Source organism: Ammospiza caudacuta, chromosome 6 (assembly GCF_027887145.1).
Source record: "Ammospiza caudacuta isolate bAmmCau1 chromosome 6, bAmmCau1.pri, whole genome shotgun sequence".
In the NCBI taxonomy this organism is placed as follows: Eukaryota; Metazoa; Chordata; class Aves; order Passeriformes; family Passerellidae; genus Ammospiza; species Ammospiza caudacuta.
The window spans coordinates 58,716,851-58,729,228 of record NC_080598.1 but is presented as its reverse complement, the minus strand read 5'-3'; the positions used below and the strand labels follow the sequence as shown (position 1 = coordinate 58,729,228).

The 12,378-nt window shown below is 39.8% G+C and overlaps 1 protein-coding gene across 1 annotated transcript in view; it reads left to right on the top strand.

The window, feature by feature from the left end:
• Window positions 1-12,378, top strand: part of BRF1 (BRF1 RNA polymerase III transcription initiation factor subunit) — a 173,018-nt gene that overhangs the window by 119,887 nt on the left and 40,753 nt on the right. Inside the window, exons 12-15 of the mRNA XM_058806564.1 lie at window positions 4,999-5,060; window positions 7,183-7,264; window positions 7,363-7,418; window positions 9,195-9,451. Of these exons, the coding sequence (XP_058662547.1) occupies window positions 4,999-5,060; window positions 7,183-7,264; window positions 7,363-7,418; window positions 9,195-9,451 (457 nt within the window). The remainder of the gene's footprint in view (window positions 1-4,998; window positions 5,061-7,182; window positions 7,265-7,362; window positions 7,419-9,194; window positions 9,452-12,378) is intronic.

Genomic DNA, 12,378 nt, shown 5'->3' with positions numbered 1-12,378 from the left:
CATCAATTTGAGATGTTAAAGCATTTCTGCCCATTGGGTCTCTCTGATGGTCTGTGGGAGCTTTTTGTGGTCCCATTGGATTTAATCCCTCCCTGGAGAGCAGCAATCAATCCCAGTGTTTCTGCTGCCCCAGGCTCAGGTTGTTTGGTTTGTTGCATAAGGATTTTTGTTGCTGAAAATGCATCTCCCAACTCTTTTCAGATTTTGTCATGCTCTAGCCCCAAGTATTTCTTGAATACTGGAGGTGCTTAGTGTCTGGTTTTGTGCCAAATAGGTGGAAAGGTTCTTTGTTTAAACTCCTTGCTGTGAAACGTTGTGGTGAAGGATGTATTTGCTCCATAGGACCAGAGGACCAAATGCCTTTCTATTATATCTGCTGTAGAGGATTTCCTGGGAAGTGTTCAGCCTCCATTTCTGTCTGTAAGGAAATCCTCTTATCTGGGCAGAGCAATAAATAGTGCTGCCTCCTGTAATAGAAACAGAAAAACATATTCTTCACGTGGCTGTTTTTAAAAATGTGGGGTTTAAAATATATCGGGTGGAATGATTTTTCTGTAATAAATCCCCATAATAGTGCACTATGTATACATTTAACTGGCTGCACAGAGGTAGGGAGAGGGGCAGAGGGTGTGTTAAAAGATGATTTAGTGTGTATTTAGTAATGACAAGAACAGTAAATAATCCTACAGGTTTACAAACCTAATCCCCAGTGTCTGATTGTAGCCCTCATGTCTGCTGGAATTGGTTGGGAAGATGTTACAAGGCTGTAAAGGGAGGGCTTTGGGGGAGTTTATTTTTAAATTTTTGGGGAGCTGGCTGGATGATTGATGGTTTTAGGTAGAAGTTAGCTGATTCAGTACCTTGATGGAAAGCTCTTGAAGTGCCTGTCCTCCTCCACTTGCTACAGAGCTGTTGGGTGAGGATGGAGTAGGCTGGTCCTTGCTCTGAGCTCTTCCTGGTGATCCTTTCATTTAACAACTGGATTTGGAGGGAAGGGGAGGAGTGTTGTTGTTCTTAATGCCCAACTCATTTTTTGCCTGTGCCCTGCTGTAAAGTGGTTGTTTTTCTTAACAGAAGAAATCCATGATGTCTCAGAGCTGTGCCACGTGATGCTTCTGCTTTTAAATAAGCTCTTAAGAGGCTGGACCAGATGTTGGCCACATCTGTGTTTTTATTTCGTCGAACATTTCATTTCGACCCTTTTATTAAAAGAGAAAATGATAATTTAGAAATCACTTTGAAAAGTTTAGCAGCTAGGAAGATCTTTCTGGTATATAAAAAAGCATGGGTTTGCTTTCCATGCCCTGCACTGAGCCATGTGGCATCAAGCACACAGATATTTGTGGCTGGTAGGGTCTACTCCTGTTGGAAACGATTGCCATGGAAATTTTCATGCCAAAATGGATGCGTTTTATTTTGAATTGGCATTCTGTAATGAAACATGTATTTTTTTTTTCTCAGTGAAAGCATTAAACTCAGGATTTTAAGGCACCTTCACTTCTGAAAAACCCATTTAATGAATGCCTATTGCCATTAAAAAAAGGCAGGAAAAAGGAAGATTTGCAGGCAGAGGGATATCCTGCAATTACTCCCTCTGCTGCTGTTACGGGGGTCTAAGAAATGCTTATTATGTGTAACTTGCTTCTGGATTCTTCTCTGCAATTTAACAGTTGGAGAATGAGTTTTCTGTCCCTGTTGCTAATTGATCCAATGAGAAAAACTGGCACCTAATTCAGTAACAAGTTATATTTTAAATGACAAGTGAAATTGTTCATGGTGCCTGAAATTGCATCGTTTTCAGCCTGGCATGTTAGGGCTGTGTAAGAAAACAGGCACCTACTGTACTGTGACATATTAAATTTTAAACCTCTGATCCAAAAATATAGCAGGGTATAGGAGGAGCAAGGTGTATAATGATGAAAAGCAGTGGCAGCTTGATGTCAGTGGGATACTTTAGTGGGATACTACTCTTTTATTGTTTTTAAGATGCTTTGGCAGTTTTTGCTACAAGAAATATTGGGATCAATTTATGTAAAGTTGAACAGTGAGTATGTCCATCATCGCTTCCAAGTTTTGGTTTTGTAACCTGTGATTTTCAGAACTTACTGGTGATTTTCAAGATTGGCTCCATTTTTCTTTGTTGATAATTCCAAGCCTTTTTAGATAGTGGCCAATTTAGTTTATCTGGTACAATGAATAGTGAAGAAAAATAAATCCTTTATTTATGCAGGTAAACCAAATTGAAAATTTGGTGGTTTTTTGGAGTAAACAAAGGGTAGATAATGCAAAGAAGGTGGAGGCCATCCCCCCTTCTGTCCTACAACTTGGTGGTTAAAGTGGTACCTAGAATATGGAGGACCCAGTTGAAGTCCCATTTTTCTATGAGCTCCTTCCAGCCTTGGAGCCAGGTTATCCTGGTCTGGACTCCACTTGCACTCTGTTGTTGAGCTGTTTTATTTTATGTTATGGAGCATTTCTTGGACTCAGGTAGACCAGCTCCTGGGAAGGTTTCTCAGACAGTGGACTACAGTATTTGCTCCTTTGCTTGGTGAAAATTCATCCATTTTGCTCACTGGCAGTTTCTGTCTTGATTCCAGGAGGAGAGATGTACAGTTCTGTCTTGAAGAATACCCTGCCCTCCCTTGTGTGACTCCTCTCCACGCTTTGAATGATTATTCTTTGCTAAAAAAAAATGTCAGTTTTTTAATTAGTTGCATTAAAAAGGCAGCAAACCATCAGGATGTATTTTGTCACCTTGTTTTTCCTCTCCATCCTCAAGGCAGGGAGTGCTTGGCCATGTCCTGGGTGCATCCCTGCCTGGCTGGGAGCAGGGTGCCTGCATGAGGAGCTGCTGGCACTGGTGCAGAAAGTTCTGCTCTCACTGCACTGTGCAGAGATCAGAGCAGAAGAAAAGCATATGTACTGATCAATTATGGAGCTATAAAATCTTCTGCACTTCTAAAGTATTTTGGGGGAAAAGGGTTGTGAAGTAAATCTGGTGCCTGGGACTAATGCGATTGATTTATAAATGTAATGACAGTGAGAAATGTTCTTTAAAGCTTTTTTGGTCAAATTAGCACCACATTATCTGAGCTGGTAAGCTTGATAGTACTTTTATGAGACAATCTCAAGGAAAAAATCAAACCATAGTGTTACAGAGGGCTGGAGCACCTCTGTTGTGAGGAAGGGCTGAGAAAACTGAAATTGTTGAGCCTGGAGAAGAGAAGGTTTCAGGGTGACCCATCTCCAGCCTTTCAGGACCTTAAAGGTCTACAAAAGAGCTGGAGAGTGACCTTTTAGAAGGGCATGGAGTGACTGGACAATGGGAATGGCTCCAAACTGATAGAAGGTTTAGACTGGATATTAACAAGAAGTTGTTTACTGTGAGGATGGTGAGACACTGGAATGTGGATGCCCCATTCCTGGAAGTGTTCAAAGCCAAGTTGGATGGGGGTTTGAGCAGCCTGCTCTGGTGGAAGGTGTCCCTGCCCATGGCTGGGAGTTGGAATGGGATGATCTTTAGAGTCCCTTCCAACTCAAACCATTCTTGGTTCTGTGCTGTTCCTTGTGATGGGACATTTTTGGGGGCTTAAAGCCCCTTTTACTTGTGGCTTGGGGTGGAAAGTATAAAACTTTCTGTTGGTTGTTTAAGGTGAATTTTGAAAAGAGATTTGTGAGTGCTCAGTGGCTGATCCCAGGGATGTCTGTTGAGTTGAGCAGCCATACCCTTTGCACCCCCTCAGGAAGCTCAGACTTTATTCCTAACCAGGTGTTTTGGTTGGACTCACAGCCCTTTCACATGCTTCAGGCTACTGATTTAAACCCCACTTTTGCCAAGCAGATAATTGTTTTATCTTCTGGGAATGCTCTTAATTCCAAGCTTTGCTTGAGTTTGACATTTGGTTGCCATGATCTGCCACTGGATCCTGGCATCACCCTCTGCTGGTCCAGCACTGTGCAGGAGCACCAGGCTGGGGAATCAATCCATCAAAGATCTTGGTTTGTGGGGAGGCATATTCCCAGTACTGGGGAGTGGGAACTGTGAACATGCCAAACTGTTTTGGCACCATTTTGGTTTTAATTTATTATTGTTGATTGTTGGAACTTAATTTGTTTATATTTTTCTGCAAGTGAACTAGTGAGGTCATCTCTTGTTTGATCTTTATTAGATGTAATGGAGATCACCAAGAAGATTGCTTCATTCCCCAGTATAAGTCTTTGTTAAATAATTTGTTTTCTTCTCTACCTGGACTACACTAATAGTGTATTACTATAGTTCTTTAATGTGATGTGGAAAATCAGGTTTTGCAGCTGTATGCTGTTCCAGTCCCAAATTAAGCCTCAGTTCTGTGCTGTTATGCTTTTTAATGGATGGAATATTTGAAAATTTGTTTTCAGAAGTCTTAATAACTACCAAACTAGCAAAATTGCAGTGAAATTGTAATTATAGAAAGTCAAGAAGAAAGCCGTGGTGTAACTGTCAGCAGTGGTCTGTGCTGCTTCCCTGAAAATAGAAAATATTTTCTAAGTCATAATTTACAGATAAATGACTGACCTATATGCTCTAAAAGAGAAATTTTTGTTATGATGAAAGAAAAGTGGTCATCTTTTTGAAATGGTTTCCCCAGCTTCCTGCTGAACATTTGTGGCTGTAAATTAAAATGGGTGAAAAAAAAGCGACTGGAAGTCTCTGGCAGATTTTTAGTACTGATGAAGACTGTGCTGGTTCCTGAATTTTAAATTAATCCAATGTGGTGAATTTCTGTGCGTGAAGTTCTTCAGTGAAAATACTCAGCAACACATTAAACCTCCCAGATGAAGGCAGGAGGATGCAAATCTCTGAAGGACATCCTGAAGTGTTGCATTGCTGTAGAACTCAAGTTGCAATAGGTGTTGGACAAACATATGGGCTGATGAAAATGTGTTTTTTTCTCTAGGTTGCAATAGGTATGGGACATACCAACATATGGGCTGATGAAAATGTGTTCTTTTCTGCAGGTGAGAATACAGGGGATGGAGAATTAGATCTGAGTGGAATCGACGACAATGAAATAGATCGGGTAAGGTGCCCCACTGTCCCTGGTGTCTCTTATCCTGGTTGTCTGGATAGCTGGGAAAGACAAAATGGTTCTTACCTGGTTTATCCTCTCTGCAACTGCCTCTTCTCTCTGATCTATAGAGAGGTTCGAGCAATTTCAGTGATCTGAAATCTAATGTTCATGCAAACCTGTGAATTTGGTGTTCCTTGCCCAAGTTACATATATATTTATGAGGCTACTGCTGCTGCTTGCTTTTAACATGCTGGAATAATTATGTTTTAGAATGGCTTTTATTCCAAAGAAGAACTTTAAAAAGTTTGGTGGAGCTCTACATTCATTATTTAATTAAGATAGATTCAACATAGAAGGCTGCCATGGAAACCAAACTGTAAAACCAGTATGTGCAGCTCTTATGTACTTCCAAAGATTTCTGTGATGTTTCCTGGATTTACTTTTATTTGTGTGGCAGCAAAAAATGCCATTTAACATACAGACTGAGTGGGACAGACACATGGCTGTGGAAAGGGGCTTGTTGGAGGCCCCACAGCTGGTCAGCACCTGGACACAGCACAGTCCAGCTCTCTGAGCCTGATGCCCTCTCCTGCTGCCACACTGGTTTACAGTGTCATCTGAACAGATAATGCCAGTGCTAAAAACTCACTTTGGGGTACAAAATCACTGACACTGATGAGGTTGCACAGGAATTACTGATCTCCAAAATGCAGCTGTGAGGTGGGATTTGCTAGGCTGGGCATTAGGGTCTCACAGTCTGAGTGAGCAGACATTGAATGGAGGGAGCAGGAAGGCTGAGGTTTTGCACCATAGCCACTCCATAATTAAAACAATCACAGGGGAAGAGCACATTTTCTGTTCTTCCTAGGCTCTGTGATGAGGTCATAACTCTGCTTTTATGACTTCATGTTCATTTCTGTGGTAATAGACTGTAATATTGTAAGTCCAAGATTATGAAATCTCTGAAAGCCTAAGAGGGATGAATAACTGAACTAGGGAAAAGTGTATTTTACTGTTATGGCCCACTTTTAATAGAAGCAGATGAAAGAGTGAAAATATTGGTCTGATAACCCAGGACTTGCACAGCCATTTGCTCTCCTGTTTAGCCCTTGGAGGAAGGACTGCATTAGTTTCATTTGACTGGAATTATTTTTCTGCTGAAATCCTAGATGTACATCTTACTTTGGAGAAAATCTTGAATGCTCAGACCCAAAAGATGGAGAAACCTCAGATTGCTTTTCTTGCACTTAAACAATTTTGCAAGTCTCAGGTGCACTGCTTAAATCTGCAGTGTCTTGTTCATGATGGATTACCTCATTTGTCTTCTCCATTCTGCTGTTCTTCACTCCCAAACACCATCATCTGTAGAGAACTTCTGTTTCATTGCTAATTGTGCTGAATACTGGGCTAATTTTTACATTTAGGTCATCTACAATTAAGTAATTGCTACCTATCTGTCTATTTATTTCTGTGATTCATCTGAATGGTCCTGGATGTATTTTACAGCTCCATTCCCGCTGAAGATGTTACCGAGACTGGGTGGAGTTAACTGCAAAACCTCTACATGTGGTTACTGAGCCCAGCTGTCTGAAATCCACAGGGCTGAAGCTCCAGCAGTCTGAGCTGGTTCCCTTCACACAGATTAATAATGAATTAATAATCTCAGTGTAAAGCTTCACAGAAACCTACCCAGAAGACACATGTTTTTGTTTTGGTCGCACAGGGCAGTGGTTCCCGTCCTGTTTTGAATTACAGACCACCATCAACACACAGAATTACTTGCAGACAACCACGTTGTCATGATAACCTCTTGTATCATCTGAAAGAGATTGTAAAACCAGGATCATTTTTGTTTAATTAACAGACCATGTATAATGAGTCCTGGGTGGTTTTTGGTCACTTCATCATAGTTTGGAAGCCAAGCACTGTTTTTTGAAAACAGGTTGTTGCTTGTGCCAGCTTCAGATGTTACTAGAAATACTCTCTGATTGTCTTATATCACTCATGTTTTCTTTTAATGTATTCTTAAAAATGGGACATGGAGTGATTTTGCCAGTGTTTTTCAGTACAGTTTTTTTCTGTGATTTTCAGTTTGATTTCTGAAAGTAGATAAATTTGTTTTCTTTTTTAGTATATACTTAATGAAGCTGAAGCTCAGATAAAAGCAGAGCTATGGATGAAAGAAAATGCAGATTATTTGAAGGAACAAAAAGGTAAATATGTAGGACTGAAATTTGCCTTTTGGCTGGTGTTGCTGAAATATGCAGTCTTGTGTAATTTTCATGCTGGTTACCCTTTTGTCATCTTTCAGAAAAGGAAGCAAGAATAGCAAAAGAGAAAGAACTTGGGATTTATAAGGAACACAAGGTATTAAATTATGTGTTAATTTTGTCTGTTTGAAAATGTCTTGAAAATATCTGCTGATCAGCTTCATGTAGATGTATGGGCATAATGGTACAGGTCACCACTAAAGGAGCAAAAGCTACAGTGCATCTAGCTGTTACTGAATTGCAAGGCTGTATTTCTTTAGGTGGTGAGTAAAACACTTGCTTGCCCAAACTTTTATTTTAAATTGCTATTATGAGAAAATTCTGTGCATGTCAATGTCAGAGGTAGCTCTTTGCATTTATGATTGCTCTTCTAATTGCTTGCTTATTAAAATACAGGTTTTAGGACGTCTGATTTTTTTTTAACGTGTGCATGGGGAATTTGTTTGTACTTGCCATAACTTCAGTGGCTTTCCTTGCTCTTACAATAATGATTTCTTTATGAAGAACTGAACAGATCCTTGTTACAGTCACTTGAAGGGGTATTTTGTTCTACCTTTCATAAAGAATGCAACGGTTATGTTAACAAATGGCATGTCCTGTTTCCATGTTTAGCAGTTTAAAGCAGCCTAATTGGCCGTATATTCACGATTTACAGCATTAGTATTTTGTGTAATTGAGCAAGTGACAACTCCAATCTTTCACATGCAGCTAAAGCCATGTTAGTTTTTAGCTTGTATATCCTCTATCTTTTTCCTGACTAATGTGAAAGGCAGAGTTTCCTGCTTCCCCTAGGTATTTCAACAATAAAAACAAAACCAGACAATGAAACACTGTTTTAGACTTCAGAGTTTCTCATTCATCCTGCATTTATACAGACATGGCAGTCTACCAGCAATTTTCAAAATTGTATAACTCCTTGGCACTGCCAAGTAGCCCAAACACCCACTTTTTTGTTCGGACAACACAGGAGTTTTTCTCTAACCTTTTATTGTTTCTGACAGCTCGAGTAGAACTTGATTAATATGGTGCTTTCCAATTTCAAGGTAGCACTTGACCCATGTAGGTAAACAGAGGGGCTATTATCCATTAAAAAATAAATCTCCTGCAGAGCTTGGTGTTAAAACCTTCCTTTGAATGGGAAAATGCCAAATGAGAAACAGAGGTTCTGGGTTGTTTTCTTTTTCCTACCTACCCAGGCATGGAAAAGTTGTCTGGTGTCATTCCTGCTTGCCTGGCTCTGCGCAGCATCAGCTGGGAGAGGCAGCTGCAGGTGACAAAGCTCCTGTGCCTGCAGCCTCCTGCTCCCTGTCCCCTGGCATCCCATCCTTGGGAAGCTGCTGCTGCCCCTGCTCTGGGCCCTTGGCAGTGAGGAGGAGGAGGAGGAGGAGGAGGAGTTGGGCAGAGCCTTTCCCACGCTGCCGTCAGATTTGGTGTGAAACACGGCCGCGGTTCCGTGGTGCTGTCAGTGCTCTGGGAGTTGTGACCCAGCTCCACTCTCACTTTAAAGGCAGTTTTAGCAGGGGAGGTTCTTTATTTCTGTGCTGTGAGGTCCCTATTCCTGTAACAGGAGCTCACTCCCCCTTTCTTTTTTATTTTCATACATGAAAAATGGCCCATCCTTCTTCTTTCTCTCTATTAAGTAAAGAATTTCTAATAAACTCTCTGGGCACTCGGCAAAAAAGCAAACATTCATCTCTTGGAGAAAAGAGACCCTTTGATCCCATTGAGTGGCAGGAGATGCTTAGCCTGGGCACATCACCTGCATCCCCCACATCAGCAGCACCTGAGCCAGGACTGCTGCACTCCAGCCTGCCCCTCTGCTTCGTGGAAACTTTGTTTGTACCTACATCACTAATTTTATATTTTAATTAAGCCAAAGAAATCTGCAAAGAAGCGGGAGCCAATTCAAGCCAGCACAGCAGGAGAGGCAATTGAAAAGATGTTAGAACAGAAGAAAATCTCGAGTAAAATTAATTATAATGTGCTAAGGGATCTGAACAGCAAAGGAAGTAACACACCAAAGAAAGAGGATGACAGCACTGATGACAGCACCAACACCAAGAAGCTGTCAAGAAGAAAATCTATTGCCAGTAGGAATATAGCCAACCCTGTAAACAGTGTGGGAAAAAGGTACTGCAATTGTTCATTTATATCTCTGTCTGTGAGACTGTCTATGTATCTTTCTGAGCCAGACAATGTAGGGACTGAAACATTTGTTTGAGGCTAAAATAATGTCGAGGCTCTGTTTTTATTTATTTTGCCTGCACTGTCATGGCAACACCTTATTTATAGTTCACATTTCAGAGCTTTGCTTTGGTGTGGGTTAATCATCCCAAAGCCAAAAAAGCCACAAAATCAATGGAAATTCATAAATGTGAATCTATCAGTCAGGGACACCTTTTCTTCATAAAATCCTGACATTTGCTGTCCTTCCTTTAAGTTGTGTGTGTGAGCTGACGTGACACTAAATATTCAAAAGCTTTTCCTTTTTGCTTGATTTGAAAACTATAGTTCCCATCTGTTTTGACAGCTAGCTGCTTTGATTAGCTTTTATTTTAGTTTTATTCCAAACTTTTGTTGTTAATTGATGACACAAATACAAAGCTTTACAGTAAATATGCTTGTCGGTTTTCTGGTCTGCATTTGAAAATGTTTTATAGTGTGATGAAAGCTCCTGTTTTAATGAGAGAAATGCTCAACTTGCTGGGCAGATTTGTAGTGTGCAGTAAAATGTGTAAGGAGATTGATGTGTCAAGTCTGCAATATTCAACTATTTTATCTGTCTGGGGTTTATGAAGTCACATTGAATCATCATTTGAATAATTTTGACGTATAGTAATTTCTTACTTAGATGTTATTTATTTCTTTATTGCCTATTTATTTACTGCCAGGATTATAGACCAAATGCCACAAGGAAATCTCAGTATTTAATTTTGAAATATAAAATGTTGTCTCTGCACAGTTGTTCAGATTTAGGCATGTGTTGAAGCTGGGTAAGGGACCTGGGAGGGCAGGAGAGCAGCCACCTACAAGGTGTGAGAAAACATCTGTTTGTGAAAGAGCAGGATACATGGGGTGCCTGAAAACATGATGCTGGGAAGGATACTAAGTGCAAATCTCTCAGAAGCTGAGGAAAATAAGGATGGCAAAACCTAACCCCTTATTTAACTTCATTTAACACTGAGGCCAGAGGCACAGGCTTCAGTTTGGGCTGAGAAGCCAAATGCCAAAGTCACTGGCCCCACTGTCACCAGGCACAGGTTTTTACAGTATACCAGACATCTTTTCTTCTTTACTCTATTTACTGTATTTTTGGCTTCATCCTCATTCAGCTTCTCATTGTCAGTATCAAAAGCTTTCCTTTCCAGCTGTTGATTTTAGGCTCCCCTGTAAGTTGCACGTAAATTTTACACAGGTAAAGGATGGGGAAGATACATTGAGGATTAACTTAAGAGCATTTAGCTTATGCTGTATTTGCAGTTAACAGGTATTAATGAGTCATATTTCTGGTATTTCCAGTAAAGTAGGACCAATTCAGTTGTCTGAAATGCATTGCTGGGTGGGAAGTAGGGGCTGGGCAGGATCCTGGTTGCATTTTAGAGCTCAGCAGTGACATCCAAGCTGAAGATCCTTTGCCACATCCCAGCCTGGGATTTGCAGAAATGCTGAGCCCTTGGAACTCCTGTTGAATTCAGCATGTAAAACTCTTAACAGGTGTTAAACCCTTTGGAAAATCATGCCATAAATATTTAATTTAACAGTGGTGCAACTTGAAAAGGTTTCTAAATAAATACAAATCAGTATTTTCCAAAAGCAGCTAATAAAACGTATTTATTTTTCCTCTTGAGAGCCTAAAGTACATCCTTAAGATGCATAACAGAGTTTCCTGATGATGATTAGCAGAGCAGATCTTAGATACAATGAATTTTGCAGCAGAACACTTCAGAGGAGGTTGAGGATACATGCAGATAAGTGAGCTAAGAAGATTTTGCACTCCTGAAGTAGGCAGTGCTCTTGCTTAAATATTATCAAGGACTTGATAAACATTGGTTGGGGTTTTTTTCCTTATAATTAAAAATTTATGACATACTTTTGATTTTTTTAAATGCCATGCCTTTTAAATGACATACATAAATTTCTGTGTTCTGCATTGTTCTTATATGCCTTGCATTCATTGCCTTTGTTCAGCACTGTTCCTTTGAGAGGTGAATGGCTAAATACTTTCCCAGGGATACAAAAATCATGATAATTTATATGCAATTAATAATAATAAAACTCCTGAGCATTGCTCATTAGAAAATGAATGAAGCAGATAATCTGTCTTTTTCCAGGAGGCATTTGCAGAAATGGGATCATATGGTTTGGGTTGGAAGGGACCTTAAAGATCATCTCTTGTTTTGGTTTGTAGTGATTTACAGGCCTGCATATTTATCTTTATGTATTTTAAATATTTAGTAAGCTGCATCTGACTGCAATATCGCTGTGGATAACCAGGCTTTGATCCAGTCCTTTAGTTCATTGGAGTTGTAATCAGATTTTAAAGAGCTATTTCTTTAGTCCTGATCCCAATTAAAAGATGCTAAAACAGGCAGTACCAAGTTACAGGATGGGAAACGAATCCTCATTCTTGGTGATTAAAGCAGTGCTCCTGTAATGGTATAAAAATGGAAATTTATATATATATATAAAAACATCTTTCTTGCTTTCCTTTTAAGTCATTTCACTTACCACACCAGATTTGGACAGATGATGTAGCCAAGTTTGTCATGTATCTTAAAATTCATCTTCATATACAGTGTGAATCACTCTGGAAATAGGAAGTTGATATTAATTTCTATCTTTCTAATTGCTTCTTGCTCTAAAATAGTCTGTGCTGTTATTTCCACACAGGGAAATTCAGATCATCCCCAAAGAATGGGTACCCCAACTAGACAGGGTGCAATGTCTGTGTGTTTTGTGTTTTTTTCTTTTTTTTTAATATCACATAAAGTAGCTGTTACTGTGATAATCAGTTTAAAATACAGAAAAGCTTTTGTTTCCTGATGTGATAATGATAG